Raw genomic sequence first — 19,721 nt, 5'->3', positions numbered from 1 at the left:
AAATCAATGAAGCTAGACTCATATTTCCCTCACTAGCTTTAAGCACCAGCTGTCCGAGCAGCTCACAGATCACTGCACCTGTACATAGCCCATCTGTAAATATCCCATCCAACTACCTCACCTTGTACCCCAGTATCTCTACTTGCACATTCATCTTCTGCACATCTACCATTCCAGTGTTTAATTGCTATATTGTAATTACTTCGCCACCATGGCTTATTTATTGCCTTACCTCCCTTTTCCTCATTTGCACATACTGTAAATATAATTTTTCTACTGTATCATTGACTGTATGTTTGTTTATTCCATGTGTATCTCTGTGTTGTTGTATGTGTCGAACTGCTTTGCTTTAATCTTGGCCAGGTCACAGTTGCATTTTAAATTTTTTATTTCAATATTTTTCAAAAGTTGTTTGTAACTTATTTAAAAAAACTTATTTTGTACATAATGTTGCTGCTACAGTCTCCTAATTTTCGAACTAAACAGCGAACAGTGATTACTCACCTCGAACTGGAAGAAGCTTTTTCCTTTAATGAGTCCGATGCAAAGGATATACTACTTTCTCGGGAACAGGCCCAAACCTGTCATTTGTGTGAAGAAAAGACTGAGAAGAAAGAAAATACAGAGAAAAAGGGGGTGGAGGTCGGGCTGCCTTCTGGGAATTCGTAGGTGAGCGAGTAAACCCCCACTGCCATCTGTTCTATTGGCCAACGTGCAATCATTGGAAAATAAGATCCTACCAACGGGACGTTAACTGTAATATCTTATGTTTCACTGAGTCGTGGTTGTTATGACGAAATGAATAACATACAGCTGGCAGGTTTATGCTTTTTTGGCAGGATAGAACAGCGGCCTTTGGTCATAAAAGGGGTGAGGTTCCTAAGTATATTTGTAAACACCAGCGGGTGCACGAAATCTAAGGAAGTCTCAAGGTTTTGCTCGCATATTTACCAAGAGAGATTTCATCTATATCCTTCGTAGCTGTCTACTTACCACCACAAACCGATGCTGGCACTAAGACCACACTCAGTGATCTGTATATGGCCATAAGCAAACAGCAAAACGCTCATCCAGAGGTGGCGCTCCTAGTGGCTGGGGACTTTAATGCAGGGAAACTTAAATCCTTTTGACCTAATTTCTACCAGCATGTTAAACGTGCAACCAGAGGGAAAAACCTCTAGACCACCTTTACTCCACACACAGAGACGCATACAAAAATCTCCCTCGCCCTCAATTTGGAAAATCTGACCATAATTCTATCCTCCTGATTCCTGCACACTCGTAAAAACAAAAGCAGGAAGCACCAGTGACTCGGTCAATAAGAAAGTGGTCAGATAAACCAGATGGTAAGCTACAGAACTGTTTTGCTAGCGCAGACTGGAATATGTTCTGGGATTTTTCCCATGGCATTGAGGAGTATGCCACATCAGTCACTGGCCTCATCAATAAGTGCATCGATGACATCACCCCCACAGTGACCGTACGTACATACCCCAACCAGAAGCCATGGATTACAGGCAATGTCCGCACTGAGCTAAAGGGTAGAGCTGCCACTTTCAACAAGCGGGACTCTAACCATGGAAGCTTATAAGAAATACTGCTATGCCGGCCTCCCTGGTGGTGCAGTGGTTAAGGGCGCTGTACTGCAGCGCCAGCTGTGCCATCAGAGACTCTGGGTTCGCGCCCAGGCTCTGTCATAACCGGCCGTGACCGGGAGGTCCATGGGGCAACGCACAATTGGCCTAGCATCGTCCAGGTTAGGGAGGGCTTGGTCGCGACTCCTGTGGTGGGCCGGGCGCAGTGCGCGCTAACCAAGGTTGCACGGTGTTTCCTCCGACACATTGGTGCGGCTGGCTTCCGGGTTGGATGCGCACTGTGTTAAGAAGCAGTGCGGCTAGGTTGGGTTGTGTATCGAAGGAGGCATGACTTTCAACCTTCGTCTCTCCCGAGCCCGTACGGGAGTTTTGGCGATGAGACAAGATAGTAGATACTACAACAATTGGACACCACGAAAAAGGGGGGGGAAGAAGTACTGTTATGCCCTTCACTGAACCATCAAGCAGGCAAAGTGTGAATAAAGAGCTAAGATTAAATTGTACTACACCGGCTCTGACGCTCGTCCGATGTGGCAGGGCCACGAGTCGCCCAGTGACACGAGCCTACCAGACGAGCTAAATTACTTATATGCTCGCTTCGAGGCAAGTAACACTGAAACATGCATGAGAGCATCAGCTGTTCCAGACGACTGTGTAGCCGATGTGAGTAAGACCTTTAAACAGGTCAACATCCACAAGGCTGCAGGGCCAGACGAATTACCAGGACGTGTACTCCGAGCATGCGCTGACCAACTGGCAAGTGTCTTCACTGACAGTTTTTGCAAGAAAAATGTCTCCTAGACAGTTACTTCTCTCCTTGTGAACACATCAACGTTGTTTTAGTACGATCCTGAACCTACGTAGGAACACACTAGGAAGTAAAGTGACCCTGGCCCATATCCACAAAGCGTCTCAGAGTAGGAGTGCAGATCTAGGATCAGTTTAGTGTTTTAGCTCATAATGAGTAACATTACATGGACAGAGGGGACCTGATCCTAGATCAGCACTCTGAGATGCTTTGTGAATAAGGGCCCAGGCAAGTATATATGTGCTCTCAACCAGCAGCCAATTTATCCATTGACAGAGGGTCATAAATCCATAACAGTAACATGTATGAGTCTTGCTGCCTGTCCCAGTCTAGTTTATACACCATGTTCCAGTCATTAGGTCCCAATATATGATGGAATGGCTGATGCTGAAGTCTTGTTTTCAGATCACAGTGCAATCTGTCAATCACTGATCTAACACTCCGTCACAGGCCAATCATGACGTCATCCCAATGCTGAAACACAGGATGGGGGGAAATCCCAGAAGTGTGAAACCATGGTAAACATGGATCTCAACGTGCCAATCACCATGGAAACCACGGGTCTCAAAGTGCCAATCACCGAGAATATATCAGGCTGACCTCTGACCCCTATCCTGGGAGGTTAACTCAAAGCAGCCTGGGTAAAGGCTGAAGCAGACTGAATATAAAGGCAGACACATAGTCATTTTCTTACATGCCTCACGTTGTCAGTAAGTGGTGGTCAACCACTGGTCAAAATACTAACATTCCTCTAGAGCAGGGGTGGGCAACTCCAGTCCTTGTGTGCCTGATTGGTGTCACATGTTTTCTCCATCCCTAGCAAACACAGCTGATTAATCAAACTGCAATCTAAACTGAAGATCATGATTAGGTGATTATTGGAATCAGGTGTGTTAACTGGGGCTGGGGCAAAACTGTGACCCCAATCAGGCCCTCGAGGACTGGAATTGCCCATCCCTGCTCTAGAGGCTGGAGAGTGGTGTCAGACAGACAGGGTACATCATCCATGACTAGGAGGATGAGACATCAGGCCATAGTGAGTTCTGGTCTCCTGCCACATGACACATTTCCCTTCTGAGGAAGTGATGACTCATAGGTCAGTGTAGTGACGTACTGTAGAGCAGAACATTATTCACACTGTAGTGTAGATAGAGCAGAACATCACTGCTGAGTGAGGGGGTCAGCTACAGTGTCATCATTAGTATGCTACATCATTGTTAATTCAGGGCAGCGGTATAATTAGTGGCAGCGGTATAATTAGAATGTTGTGGACATGGCTACTGAGCGAGGGGTCAGCCAGGTGACATCATTAAGAAGGGACAGCACTAGCTACTGAGTGAGGGGTCAGCCTAGTGACATCATTATGAATGGACAGCACTAGCTACTGAGTAACGGTGCTTTTAAGACAACTGGGAAAGATGAAAAAAAACGAGCTCAAATCATGGCGTCCGTGATCTTCAGGTCGAAAAGTTGGATCCAAGTCGGATCTCGTTTTTTCAAAGTTCCTGGTTGTCTTGAACCACTGAAGTCTGAAGTCAGACATTTCCGAGTTCCCAGCCTCGTGACATCACTAGCTACTGAGGGAGAAGGTCAGTTTAGTAGCATTATCAATAGGGTAGATTATAGGGAAAGTTGTTTTTCACTCCAGCTGAGAGGGACAATGCCCTAAGGTTTATGTACTCACTCACTGTTGTAAGTTGTTTTGGATAAAAGCATCTGCTAAACGGCATATATTATTTATTGTTATATTACATGCAGTAAACAGTTCATTGTCGATTTACAGGTTGCCTAGATGAAGCTGAATCTTGACTTGTACAGGTTATAGTTTGAACCCATGCTACTCTATTCTTTATCTAAGACAAAGAGAATGGCAGGGTACTTTTCTTATGGTTCCCCCTGTCTGTAGGACAACTGTAGCCCTCTGGTAACCCAGTTTCACAGCATTACAGTTGGGTAGCTGAGCCTAGACATCCATCACTGTCAGCTAACTGAGAGCCTCACCTCATCTACCTGTCAGACGGGATGAATAGGGACCTGCGGTGGGCAAGGTGTAGAATACAGACGATGTATGACCTGAGAGGAACCCCACTGTTCTATTTAAATAGATTATACTCCCTTCTATTCTATTATAATGAAATCGTTGAAGCAACTTTGCTTCTATTCTTTGTTATTATTGTTATGAGTGGTGTGTTGAATGGGTTTTCTATAAACTTGATTTGATCAAGTCATGATTTACTCATGTTCCTGAATTGGCAACATACAGGGATTATTATACTAACTACTTACACTTTATATGCTCAGTCATACTCATTAAGGCCTAGTCTAATTAGATTACTGTGTATCAAATGAATCACAGCTCATTCCCTGCCTTTGTGTCACAGTAAGGAAGACGATGTCACTGTAGTGCATTCTATTGGGTTATGATGATGGTGTAGCACCAGTAAAATTGCAGTATAAACATGCATGTGTATAGACATTCCTGGATTCCTCTCCTTCCATTCTTCTCTATTGGATCACCTTGTCTCTTCTAACAGTGTACATAACTGTGAGCATGCATTCACGCACACACAGACATACACATATGTGTCCCTGTGTTGAGTTTAAACCTGACCCAAAAGCCTGGAAGGGATAAGAGAGCCAAGCCTATGTGTTCGTAGTTTCAACCCTGCAGCACACACATACTTTCACACTCCAACTGATTAATCAGAGATGCAGCCAAGAGGCCCATGATCACTCTGGATGAACTGCAGAGATCTACAGCTGAGGTGGGAGACTCTGTCCATAGGACAACAATCAGTTGTATATTGCCTTTATGGAAGAGTGGCAAGAAGAAAGCCATTTCTTAAAGATATCCATAAAAAGTGTTGTTTAAAGTTTGCCACAAGCCACCTGGGAGACACACCAAACATGTGGAAGAAGGTGCTCTGGTCAGATGAAACCAAAATTGAACTTTTGGCAACAATGCAAAATGTTATGTTTGGCGTAAAAGCAACACAGCTCATCACCCTGAACACAACATACCCACTGTCAAACATGGTGGTGGCAGCATCATGGTTTGGGCCTGCTTTTCTTCAGCAGGGACAGGGAAGATGGTTAAAATTGATGGGAAGATGGATGGAGCCAAATACAGGACCATTCTGGAAGAAAACCTGATGGAGTCTGCAAAAGACATGAGACTGGGACAGAGATTTGTCTTCCAACAAGACAATGATCCAAAACATAAAGCAAAATCTACAATGGAATGGTTCAAAAATAAACATATCCAGGTGTTAGAATGGCCAAGTCAAAGTCCAGACCTGAATCCAATCGAGAATCTGTGGAAAGAACTGAAAACTGCTGTTCACAAATGCTCTCCATCCAACCTCACTGAGCTCGAGCTGTTTTGCAAGGAGGAATGGGAAAAAATTTCAGTCTCTCGATGTGGAAAACTGATAGAGACATACCCCAAGCGACTTACAGCTGTAATCGCAGCAAAAGGTGGCGCTACAAAGTATTAACTTAAGGGGGCTGAATAATTTTGCACGCCCAATTTTTCAGTTTTTGATTTGTTAAAAAAGTTTGAAATATCCAATAAATGTCGTTCCACTTCATGATTGTGTCCCACTTGTTGTTGATTCTAAACAAAAAAATACAGTTTTATATTTTTATGTTTGAAGCCTGAAATGTGGCAAAAGGTCGCAAAGTTCAAGGGGGCCGAATACTTTCGCAAGGCACTGTATGTCTATCTCTGAGAAACTACCCAGGAAAGGGCTGAAAATAGCCCATATTAATAAAGGTAGCCTTAGATATAAGGTTCATGAAATCAATAATTTGCTATCGGATAACATTCATATATTAGCCATTTCTGAAACTCACTTAGATCATTATTTTGATGATGCAGCTGTAGCAATACAAGGATATAACATCTATAGAAGAGACAGGAATGCTTATGGGGGAGGTGTTGTTTTATTTATATATATATATATATATATATATAAATAAATAAATTGGTCATACAATTTGATCTGATCTTCATCTAGATGACAATAATATACAAACACGGTCTGCTTAAACTAATAACACAAACAATTATATGTTTTCATGCCTTTATTGAACACACCGTGTAAACATTCACAGTCCAGGGTGGAAAAAGTATGTGAACCCTCGGATTTAATAACTGGTTGACCCTCCTTTGGACTAAATGTTTTCTGTAGTTGAGTATCATACCTGCACAACAGGCAGGAGGAATTTTGGACCATTCCTCTTTACAAAACTGTTTCAATTCAGCAATATTCTTGGTCATGCCACAGCATCGCAATCAGGTTGAGGTCAGGTTGAGGTCAGGACTGGGCTACACCAGAAGTCATATTTTCTTCTGTTGAAGCCATTCTGTTGTTGATTTACTTTTGTGTTTTGGGTTGTTGTCTTGTTGCATCACCCAACTTCTGTTGAGCTTCAATTGGAGGACAGATAGCCTTACATTCTCCTGGAAAACACCTTGATAAACATGGGAATTAATTTTTCCATTGATAATAGCAAGCTGTCCAAGCCCTGACGCAGCAAAGCAGCCCCAAACCATGATGCTCCCGGCACCATATTTTACAGTTGGGATGAGGTTTTGATTTTGGTGTGCTGTGCCTTTTTTTCTCCACACATAGTGTTGTGTGTTCCTTCCAAACAACTCAACTTTAGTTTCATCTGTCCACAGAATATTTTGAACATCCACAAGCTCTTTTGTGAACTTCAGACATGTAGCAATGTATTTTTGGACAGCTGTGGCTTCTTCCGTGGTATCCTCCCATGAACACCATTCTTGTTTAGTGTTTTCCGTATCGTAGACTCGTCAACAGAGATGCTAGCATGTTCCAGAGATTTCTGTAAGTCTTTAGCTGACACTCAAGGATTCTTCTTCACCTTTGAGTATTCTGCACTGTGCTCTTGCAGTCATCATTTCAGGATGGCCACTCCTAGGGATTCACATACTTTTTCCAACCTACACTGTGAATGTTTAAATGATGTACTCAATAAAGACAAGAAAAATAAAATAATTTGTGTGTTATTAGTTTAAGCAGCCTGTTTTTGTCTATTGTTGTGACTTAGAGGAAGATCAGATCAATTTTTTTGACCAATTTATGTAGAAATGCAGGTAATTCCAAAGGGTTCACATACTTTGTCTTGCCGCTGTAGTATTTGAACCCAGATCTGATTAAGTGACATACAGTTGAAGTCGGAAGATCAAGATTTGCTTAGAATTCCGTGGCATTATATTTTATATTATTTTATAGTATGAAGAATACAAACGATTTGAGGGTGTGCACACATGCAACTATTCTGTTTCTTATGCTGGGCATCATTCACAAGTGATAGGCTGATATTGTCACCCATCAGACTATTCTTGATTTAATCTTGTCTTTACATACAGTAAATAATATATGTATGACATTTGTTTTGATTAAGAATGGACCATTATCATGCACCTGTCTCGAAACAGGGGCAGTGGGGAAAAAATACATGTCTGTGTACTTAAAGAGTGAATGGAGGATGCTTTTCCTGCTTTTCCTGTGGTTCATTTCCAGCCAGGAAATGTTGTAAAGATAAACAATGTGCTTAATATTAGGAAAGTTGAGAAATGAATATAGTAGGCCTTGTCTATAGAAAGCTGAGGGGAATCTCCTCTTTTTAGTAAAGGCCATCACTCTATTTTCTCGTACAATTGTATAGCCTATAAAAACGTGGTGGTAAATGAGCTCATGGGCTCTCATGATTAGATTGATTAGATTTTTGGTTACATTTGCGTTGATGTCAGAGTGATTCGAGGGACAATAGAGGGCTGAGTACCAGGCAGTTAGAAGTTTGATAGGCTACTAATGACCATCAGCAGCATCAGAGCTTGGAGAATCCTAATTACCGTGACTAACCGGTCACATGGAATATGATGGCCTTCATGACTCGTGACTCGTACTAAAGTCACGGTAACAGCCCTACCTCTCTCTCCCCCTCCTTCATTCCTTCCTCTCTTTCCAATCTCCCTTCCGTGCGGCATCCCAAGCTTTAGAGAACCGCCACTAGATTGAACAGGATTCACCACACTTGAACTATTGTTACACACACACACACACACACACACACACACACACACACACACACACACACAAGCACACCACCCTGCTATTCAGAATAATACAAGACAATACAGTAGAGATATCTAGATTAGAGATATCCAGATTAGAGATAACAGACATACAACATACTCACATGTATCTGAGTTCTGACTCTCTTCTGACCAGCACATCTCGAATCCTGTCAATCTTGAACAGCTCTCCCTCGATGTCATCTATGGTGATGGTGGAGTCTGCCATGGAGACTATGTCCTCTTCTGATCAGAGAGAAGGACAGACAAACGTTCTGTTTTTTCTATTAAACTCCTTTCCAGTTCTACATTTTGGAATGATATGGATATGATAGAATAGGTAGGCAAACGTGTGCTCACGCGCAAACATGCTCACACACACACACACACGCACACACAGTTGGATTGGCACAGCAAAGTAACATTGTGACAAGATAAAGCTCGCATATGCATGAATATGGCTGTATCACACATGTCACACATATCACACATGTCCTACTGTAGCATCATGGATAAGGTAGCTTGGGACAAGATCATCTTCTTTGTATGCTGCCAAGCAAAACATTGATTTTGTCTGGTTCAATGCAGGCTAAGGAATTAAATTAGTGTTTGTTCCAGGATTAATCAAATACATACAGTTGAAGTCGGAAGTTTAAATACACCTTAGCCAAATACATTTAAACTCAGTTTTTCCACAATTACTGACATTTAATCCTAGTAAAAAATCCCTGTCTTAGTTCAGTTAGGATCACCACTTTATTTTAAGAATGTGAAATGTCAGAATAATAGTAGAGAGAATGATTATTTCAGATTTGATTTCTTTCATCACATTCCCAGTGGGTCAGAAGTTTACATACACTCAATTAGTATTTGGTTGCATTGCCTTCAAATCGTTTAACTTGGATCAAACGTTTCAGGTAGCCTTCCACAAGCTTCCCACAATAAGTTGGGTGAATGTTGGCCCATTTCCCCCTGACAGAGCTGGTGTAACTGAGTCAGGTTTGTAGGCCTCCTTGCTTTCACACGCTTTTTCAGATTGCCCACACATTTTATATAGGATTGAGATCAGGGCTTTGTGATGGCCACTCCAATACCTTGACTTTGTTGTCCTTAAACCATTTTTCCACAACTTTGGAAGTATGCTTGGGGTCATTGTCCATTTTGAAGACCCATTTGCGACCAAGCTTTAACTTCCTGACTGATGTCTTGAGATGTTGCTTCAATATATCCACATAATTTTCCTACCTCATAATGCCATCAATTTTGTGAAGTGCGCCAGTCCCTCCTGCAGCAAAGCACCCCCACAACATGATGCTGCCACCCCCATGCTTCACAGTTGAGATAGTGTTCTTCGGCTTGCAAGCCTCCCCCTTTTTCCTCCAAACATAACAATGGTCATTATGGCCAAACAGTTATATTTTTGTTTCATCAGACCAGAGGACATTTCTCCAACAAGTACGATCTTTGTTCCCATGTGCAGTTGCAAACCATAGTCTGACTTTTCAATGGCGGTTTTGGAGATGTGGCTTCTTCCTTGCTGAGCGGCCTTTCAGGTTATGTCGATATAGGACTCGTTTTACTGTGGATATATATAATTTTGTACCTGTTTCCTCCAGCATCTTCACAAGGAACTTTGCTGTTTTTCTGGGATTGATTTGCACTTTTCGCACCAAAGTACATTCATCTCTAGGAGCCAGAACGCATCTCCTTCCTGAGCGGTATGACGGCTGCGTGGTCCTATGGTGTATATACTTGGGTACTATTGTTTGTACAGATAAATGTGGTACCTTCAGGCATTTGGAAATTGCTCCCAAGGATGAACCAGACCTGTGGAGGTCTACAATTTTTTTTCTGAGGTCTTGGCTGATTTCTTTTGATTTTCCCATTATGTCAAGCAAAGAGGCACTGAGTTTGAAGGTAGGCCTTGAAATACATCCATAGGTACACCTCTAATTGACTCAAATTATGTCAATTAGCCTATCAGAAGCTTCTAAAGCCATGACATAATGTTCTGGAATTTTCCAAGCTATTTAAAGGGACAGTCTACTTAGTGTTTTAACTTCTGACCCACTGGAATTGTGATGATAATATATCTGCAAACAATTGTTGGAAAAATGACTTGTGTCATGCACAAAGTGTCCTAACCTACTTGCCTAAACTATAGTTTTTTTTAACAAGAAATGTGTGGAGTGATTGAAAAATGAGTTTTAATGACTCCAACCTAAGTGTATGTAAACTTCCGACTTCAACTGTACACAGCAAAAACTGAAAAACAGAGAGATATTCTTCTTTAAAAAAAATCTAGCCGGTGCCTAGCACTTTAGCTCTGTTGAAAACAATTCATTAAGTCACAAAATCCACGCTTTGGCAGCAAGTTGGAAGCTTCTTCCTCAGTCATTGTTATGAGAAACGTTGAAGGTAAAAACTTTTCAGTTTTTGAGTACAAAGACTTTTTACCAATTTCCCAGCGTGTGAGAAGCAGAGGTAGAAGAACTGTGTTCCTTGTAATTACTGTTGATGGTCTGAACCCATGGAGACTCTGGGGAACCATTTGAGAAAAGAGTTGACTCTCCGAGTGCTCTGGTGCAGACTAGCTCACACAGTGAGGGAGTTAGTGAGTAAATGAGAGAGACACTGAGCGAGAGAAAGAGAAGGTTTGCGTGCGAGTGAGTCTGCCTATGTGTGTCCTACCTCCCTCACCCTCTTTGAGCGGAATATTTAAATCACCAAGAAAAATAAGACTAAGTATGAACAGCTACTTGGGGTTTTACAATGGCGGCCAGACATCAGCACAAGGAAATACCTAACAGAATGACATTATAATAAATACTTATGTTTATGTCAATGTGCATTTCTTGAATTTATGCAGGGCACACCTTGCCAGGCCATTTCCTTAAGTTGCTTTATAACATTTACTTGGCTTTATACTACTTTGGTAACCAGAGTGTAATTACTACTGGTAGTTTACCATCCTTTACCTCTATTCCATCTAACCTGCTGTTACATAATGTGATCAGAGATAACCTTTATAAGCTTCGTCACATCTCAGCCGCGATATCTAACTCGTTTATCTGTCTGCCCCAAGCTGTTACCATCAAGCTTTGTTTTCCCTCAGTCCCAATAAATAGTGTGAGATGGAGCCAGTTCAAAGCATTTCAGCTTCAGACCCACTGCAGAATTTCAATCGAGCCCAACACTCTGCCATGAAATCAAACATTCCACTGCGTCCACTGTCCCAACTCCCTATTGCTTTCACAGATTTATGCCTACTTGTCGCACAAAAGAGAATTGTACATTTATTTACCATCTGATCCTAGATCAGTATTTCTTGATCAAACGTTCAACTGCATCCATTCTCCACAACTGCCTATTTATTTTCGCAGATTTACAAATTCAAGTCACAGAAAGAAAAACAGATTATACATGGATTTAACTTTATTTACTGATCCTAGACCTGTCAGAAAGACCAGTAATTCCTTGTTGAAGGCGTATTGAGGTATGCTGATGAGTGTCCTGTGTGCCAAAAGACTGTTAGCCTGCTGAGCTAAAGGAAGTCAGAGGTTCAACAGTTCGGTCAGTCTGCCTTCTCTTCCTCCGAGTCTCTTCTGAGTCTCGTCTGCTGGTGTCTTGGTTCCCTAGCGGCTAACTCTTCCCCGCTGTTGAGCTGCTCTGTGTTGAGCCCGACTAACTGAGACACCAGCTGGGCTGGGGATTGAGAAACCTCAAACCACCACCACTGACTGAACAGAGAATCTAATAGTCTCATTCTTCCTCCTGAGGGATGAGACTGTCTACTTTGATACTCTTTACCATGGCAAATACATACAAGATGTGTGTTTTGTCTGAAAGTCAATTGAAAATAAAGCAGAGAGAGAAGGGTAGGGGAGAGCGAGAGAGAGTTATCCTTTTCTCCTCCTCACACATAGGCTAGCCCCAGGGATGGAAGGCTAGACTGGGCTTGATGTGCAGAATCAGATATAACATCCTTTGAGAGAGCTGAAAGGAAGAGAAGAGGTGTATTCTAACTATCACCAGCGGTGCGTTGTTACATCTGCTCCTGCCACGCCCTCTACTGCTCATCCTGTGTCTCCTTGACCTGCCGCCACTCCCCCAGTACTCTCTCTCTCCCTCTGTGTGATTGTGTGGGTGGAGACAGGTGTGCTGGAGTCAGAGCAGATCCCCACCAGCTGCAACCTGTTCCATAATCAAGACCTCTACAAATACTCGGCCTGCCACTTCCACGCTGCCAGATCATATCTCTAATTGGTCAGTCTACGCTTCTAGCTGTTTGACACTGTTAGATCCTGTTATCCTGTTGTGCCTGTTTTCCTGGCCTGATGCTGTTTTCCTCTCCACTACAGTTCTGCCCGCTCTGACTCTGGTCCCTGTCTCCAGTCCCACGTCTCGTCATCCTGCTACTCTGTCCTGGATTCCCCTCCGGACCTGCTTACCCTGTCTCAACCCCTTTCACTCCAGCCTCAGCCTCAGCACCTGGTTTCCTGCAACCCGCCCGACCTTCCCCTGACCTGCACTCCATCTTCCCCCTGTGTTTCAATAAATACCTTGGTTACTTCATCCCAGTCTCCTCATCTGAGTCTGCTCTTGGATTCCCCTGTTCCACTCCGTGTAACATGCGTGGGTAAAATCACTTGAGGAAGCCAAGACCCTGTCGACTCATCCACAAAAAAAGTCATAATACAACCTATATAGCATGTACAATAACAGACAGTTACATGTAAGCTAGTTAATGTTTCTGACATTTTCGGTCCACTAAACAACTATTGATGTAGCACCACGGAGAGTCACCGCAAGTCACAAAGAAAACAGGAGCTGCCACCACTATTCCGGCACCATTTCAACTTCAACATCATCAAATCACCTCTGCTTAGTCTAATACAGTGACAACTCAAAGATACCAAAAACAACTTAGTCCAATCAATGTAAGCTAAATATGATGTGGCTGTCCATGGTTCTGATTTCTGTGTGTGTGTGTGTGTGTGTGTGTGCATGTTTGGGTAAGTAGAGAAACATGTTGACTCACCCTACTTGTAGAAAAAGCCAATGCCATCCTCCTCTCTTTGATGTTGATGAAACGTTCTATCACTCTGTCATAAAGTACATTCTTTTCATTTTTGTTGTCCTAGGCTACCTGGCTTAAATGCTTGCTCGCTAGCCTAACTTCAAACTTTGGCTAGTTAACATTATCTTTCTACATCTAGCTACATATTGAACTTGTATCAAATCAAATGTTATTAGTCACATGCGCCGAACACAACAGGTGTAGTAGACCTTACCGTGAAATGCTTACTTACAAGCCCTTAACCAACAATGCAGTTTTAAGAAAAATACCCCCCAAAAAGTAAGAGATAAGAAAAACAAATAATTAAAGAGCAGCAGTAAATAACAATAGCGGGGCTATATACAGGGGTTACCGGTACAGAGTCAATGTGTCAATGTGTGGGGGCACCGGTGTCGAGTTAATTGAGGTAATTATGTACATGCAGGTAGGGTTATAAAAGTGGCTATGCATAGATAATAACAGAGTAGCAGCAGCGTATGGGGGGGGGGGGGGTCCATTTGATTAGCTGTTCAGGATTCTTATGGCTTGGGGGTAGAAGCTGTTTAGAAGCATCTTGGACCTAGACTTGGCGCTCCGATACCGCTTGCCATGAGGTAGCAGAGAGAACAGTCCATGACTAGGGTGGCCGGAGCCTTTGACAAGTTTTAGGGCCTTCCTCTGACACAGCCTGGTATAGAGGTCCTGGATGGCAGGAAGCTTGGCCCCGGTGATGTACTGGGCCATACGCACTACCCTCTGTAGTGCCTTGCGGTCGGAGGCCGAGCAGTTGCCATACCAGGCAGTGATGCAACCCGACTCAGGTCAGGGGCACAACAATGTATGAATTAATGGTTGGATCAGAATTGCTGGCCTCCCGGGTGGCGCAGTGGTCTAGGGCTGTGCCACCAGAGACCCTGGGTTCGCGCCCAGGCTCTGTCGCAGCCGGCCGCGACCAGGAGGTCCGTGGGGTGACGCACAATTGGTCTAGCGTCGTCCGGGTTAGGGAGGGTTAGGCCGGTATGGATATCCTTGTCTCATCGTGCACTAGCGACTCCTGTGGCGGGCCGGGCGCAGTGCACGCTAACTAGGTCGCCAGGTGCACGGTGTTTCCTCCGACACATTGGTGCGGCTGGCTTCCGGGTAGGATGAGCGTTGTGTAAAGAAGCAGTGCGGCTTGGTTGGGCTGTGTTTCGGAGGACGCACGTCTCTCCCGAGCCCGTACGGGAGTCATAGCAATGAGACAAGATAGTAACTACTAACAATTGGATACCACGAAATTGGGGAGAAAAGGGGGTAAAATTTAAAATAAAAAAAATTATAATTATAATTATTGACCAGTACGGAGAAAAAATTAAAAGAACAGGTACAAATCCCTCTCTCTATCCATGGCCAATTTAGGAAAGGGACCATTTCAGCTAGCTGGCTAGCTAGCCAAAGGAGGACAACAAGACAACGAGATGCAGCAATTCAAGTTGTTTTATCAATGACGTATGCTCTCAATGGGATTTGAGAGCATACTTCTTTTTGTTGCGCCAGGACCATTCACAGTTGAGCTCGCTCAGTTTAGCTCAACGCTGATTGGGAGACCAGATGCTCGCTGGCTTACTTTGCATTTAATGCTACGGGTGGCAACAATGTCATACTCATTTGGACCAGACAGCATCAGATAGATGGCCTACACACAGAGAGACAGCGAGGCGCTGTTTTGCTCGCTCAGATGCTTTCTCCTGTGAGTTACATTCAGCCTTTTGCGAATTGACGGAAAATGATGAAACACAGAGAGACTAAAGATAAATTATGGTATGTTTTTTTTTGTCATTTTTGGGGGTAAGTCTGGCTTCCCTTGGCATCCATGAATACACACCATTGCTGACTAGGCTCTGTGACCTTTGGCTTGTATTGAGAGAGAAAAGAGACTTGATGACTATCAGCAGTGTATATTCACTCTTATCCCTTTGGCATCTGTCAGCATTGTATTGTGTACAAGCCTGAGACTCCCAAAGAGCCAAAGCAGTCAGTTTTCTCAGCCAGGCACAAAGGACGCATACTTAGTTATATGAATCTTCACAGAGACGCTCAGCTGTGTTACTACAGTATGACACACTTCCTGATGTGACCAGCTACGACAACGCTTACGTCAAGACAGCCATGGCACTTTCACTCCGGAGGGAGGGGTGGTCTCATCATAAAGACTGATTAGTGGACTCTGGATCGTAAAAACTTGCCAATGTTTCGAACTCCATTCAAGTAAACCTGACAACACTCCCAACATCTCCTGAAGTTCAAACCTCTCTATAACTCTATTGTCTTTAGTGTCTATTCCCATCCCTCCTCTGACCTACACTTCCTCCCTGTTAAGGACAACACCAGTGGCACGTTGGGATTTCAAAATGCCACAACAGGTTTCCCAAAAGCCATCAGTGAGAGGTTCACTGTGTACCCAGCCTCCGGCACCCATTACCTTGACAGCCATCATCACGTCTGGGGCTGAGAGGTTGGTCGGGTCTGGTGTAACTAGGCGGCATGTTCACACCCCTGCACTAAGGGAAAGAGATCGGTGTAGGGCTGGAGGGGGGTCATCCCTGGAGCTAGAGCTAGGGTCACTGTGAGAGTGCATAGCAGAAGTGTGTAATAGTGTGTGTATGTGTGTGTAATAGTGTGTGTGAGTGTGTGTAGAGAGAGAAATTAATAATAAAGACACTGGAAGAACAGTGATCCAATTCCTCTGCAGAGCTTCTCATGTTGAGACAACTTCTGTGTTCCAAACTCAATTAAAAAGTACACTACTACCTGGTTTTCAAACTTTAAAAGTTTGACTGCGGCTCACTCTAAGTCCATGTCTCTCACCCTCCCTAAGAGAATGTCTAGCACACTGTCACTGCCAATTGGAGGACACTGCTGGATCTGTTAGCCAACCATTGCACATTAGCATTCAGCATCCACATAGCATATGTAATGTAGCATAGAACAATGGATGTGACTCCTCTGAAGTCTAATTATTTTATGCTTCGAAGAGAGCTGCCACTGCGCGATTTAAACAAGGCCTCAATTTGCTGTCTTTCTTCTCCCCTCCCCCTATCCCTTATTTTATTCCCCCTCCATCAGCCTGGGTGGTTTTCTTCTTAAAGAGGTAGATATCACGCAGTGACGGACTAAAGGCTGGGCGGAAGGGAGGAGGAAGGGTAGAAGGAGGGAGGAGAGAGAGAGGATGGGAAGACCAGAGAGAGAGAGAGAGAGAGAGAGAAGAGATTCAGATTCCTCATTTTGAGGAAGTGCAGTAATAGCCTACAGGTACTTTGATTGAAGAGAAATAGAAGATAATGACTAAAACAATAAAGTGTTTAGTTACAAAAAAATATATAAATTATTCTCAACAAACAAACAATTTCCTATTCCTTTTGTTGTTGAAACATGAAAGCAAAAGGAGAATGACTCAGAGAATTGTTGATGTAATGATATCAATAGTGTGGGAACAGTGTGTCCTCAGCCTTGCAAAACTGACACTCACAGTGTTCTCTTCCATTCTCAATGTCCTGTTAAGTCTCATCAGCAGGCCATCATCTATAATTTGGGGTGCAATTTACTGACCATAATGGCGTACACCCTGTGACTGTACACATTATTCTAAAATGGACACACACGTTATTGAAACAATTCACTTATGGCTTTACATCACCTGCCATCACATGGTTGGAGAGTTACTTATTCAATAGAACCCAGAGAGTGTCCTTTAATGGAAGCTTCTCTAACGTCAGATATGTACAGTGTGGTATCCCTCAGGCCAGTTGCCTTGGGCCATTACTCTTCTCAATTTTTAAAAACGATTTGCCACTTGTCTTATAAGAAGCTACTGTCAGTTAAAGTCAGTGTCAGAATGGGTCATGAACAATAAACTGGCCTTAAATACATCTAAAACCAAAAGTATTGCATTTGGTTCAAAACATTCTCCGAGACCTAAACCTCAAATGGAGTTGTGCATTAAGGGTGTGACCATTGAATAAGTGGAAGAAGCTGAACTCCTAGGGGTAACATTGGATGGTCAGTTATCATGGTCAAGTCATATTGACACAGCTGTTGTAAAGATGGGGAGAGGTATGTATGTTATAAAAAGATGTTCTGTGTTTTTGACACAACTGTACTACTTCAGGCGCGGATCTTGATTACTGTCTGGTAATATGGTCAGGTGGAGCAAAGAAAGACCTATTAAAGCTGCAGCAGACTCAAAATAAAGCAGCACACCTTGTCCTTAACTGCACACTAACAGAACTAACGTCAACAACATGCATAATAGTATTTCATGTTTGAGGGTTTAGGAGAAATTGACAACTTCTCTTGTAGTTGCGGCAGGGTAGTCTAGTGGTTAGAGTGTTGGACTAGTAACCGGAAGGTTGCAAGTTCAAACCCCCGAGCTGACAAGATACAAATCTGTCGTTCTGCCCCTGAACAGGCAGTTCCTAGGCCGTCATTGAAAATAAGAATTTGTTCTTAACTGACTTGCCTAGTAAAATAAATAAAAATATACTTTTTAAGAAACATTTGTGTGTTTAAAATGCCTAAACATTTGAATAATCAATTTGCATACACTTCAAACAGACATACACTGTACATACCGCACCAGACACACCACTATGGGTTTCTTCACTGTACCCAAACTAAAAACAGATGTAATGCGTCACTCAGTTACAGTGCCTTCGGAAAGTATTCAGACCCCTTGACTTTGTCCACATTTTGTTACTTATTCTACATTTGATTAAATAAAAACAATATCAGAAATCTACACACAATACCCCATAATGACAAAGTGAAAACAGGTTTTTGGATTTTTTTGCAAATGCATTAATAATAAAAAACAGAAAAACCTTATTTACATAAGTATTCAGACCCATTGCTATGAGACTCGAAATTGAGCTCAGGTGCATCCTGTTTCCATTGATCATCGTTGAGATGTTTCTACAACTTGATTGGAGTCCACCTGTGGTAAATTCAATTGATTGGACATGATTTGGAAAGGCACACACCTGTCTACATAAGGTCCCACAGTTGTCAGAGCAAAAACCAAGCCATGAGGTCGAAAGAATTGTCCGTAGAGCTCCGAGACAGGATTGTGTCGAGACACAGATCTGGGGAATTGTACCAAAAAAATTCTGGAGCATTGGTCCCTAAGAACACAGTGGCCTCTATCATTCTTAAATGGAAGAAGTTTTGAACCACCAAGACTCTTCCTAGAGCTGGCCACCCGGCCAAACTGGGCAATCGGGGGAGAAGGGCCCTCTAGAGTTTCTCTGTGGAGATGGGAGAAACTTCCAGAAGGACAACCATCTCTGCAGCACTCCACTAATCGGTTATTTATGGTAGAGTGGCCAGACGGAAGCCACTCCTTAGTAAAAGGCACATGACAGCCTGCTTGCAGTTTGCCAAAAGGCACCTAAAGACTCTCAGACCATGAGAAACAAGATTCTCTGGTCTGATGAAACCAAGATTGAACTCTTTGGCCTGAATGCCAAGCGTCACGTCTGGAGGAAACCTGGCACCATCCCTACGGTGAAGCATGGTGGTGGCAGCATCATGCTGTGGGGATGTTTTTCAGTGATAGGGACTGTGAGACTAGTTAGGATCGAGGCAAAGATGAATGGAGCAAAGTACAGAGAGATCCTTGATGAAAACCTGCTTCAGAGTGCTCAGGACCTCAGACTGGGGCAAAGGTTCACCATCTAACAGGACAACAACCCTAAGCACACAGCCAAGACAACGCAGGGCTGGCTTCGGGACAAGTCTCTGAATGTCCTTGAGTGGTCCAGCCAGAGCCCGGATTTGAACCCGACCGAATATCTCTGGAGAGACCTGAAAATAGCTATGCAGGCAACGCTCCCCATCCAACCCGACAGAGCTTGAGAGGATCTGCAGAGAAGAATGGGAGAGACTCCCCAAATACAGGTGTGCCAAGCTTGTAGTGTCATACCCAAGAAGACTCAATGGTGTAATCGCTGCCAAAGGTTCTTCAGCAAAGTACTGAGTAAAGGTTGTGAATACTTATGTGAATTTGATATTTAATTTATATTTATTTTTTATTAGCAAACATTTCTAAAAAACTGTTTTTGCTTTGTCATTATGGGGTATTTTGTGTAGATTGATGATGGGAAAAAACCATTT

At 43.1% G+C, this 19,721-nt stretch overlaps 1 protein-coding gene across 1 annotated transcript in view; it reads right to left on the bottom strand.

The window, feature by feature from the left end:
- Positions 1-19,721, bottom strand: part of LOC135524092 (bMERB domain-containing protein 1-like) — a 40,972-nt gene that overhangs the window by 20,378 nt on the left and 873 nt on the right. The window contains exon 2 of the mRNA XM_064951298.1: positions 8,638-8,758. Coding sequence (XP_064807370.1) covers positions 8,638-8,758 — 121 coding nt within the window. The remainder of the gene's footprint in view (positions 1-8,637; positions 8,759-19,721) is intronic.

The sequence above is a fragment of the Oncorhynchus masou genome, chromosome 4 (assembly GCF_036934945.1).
Source record: "Oncorhynchus masou masou isolate Uvic2021 chromosome 4, UVic_Omas_1.1, whole genome shotgun sequence".
NCBI classification, from domain to species: Eukaryota; Metazoa; Chordata; class Actinopteri; order Salmoniformes; family Salmonidae; genus Oncorhynchus; species Oncorhynchus masou.
The sequence above is the reverse complement of the archived record's forward strand: the minus strand, read 5'-3'. Positions and strand labels throughout refer to the sequence as shown.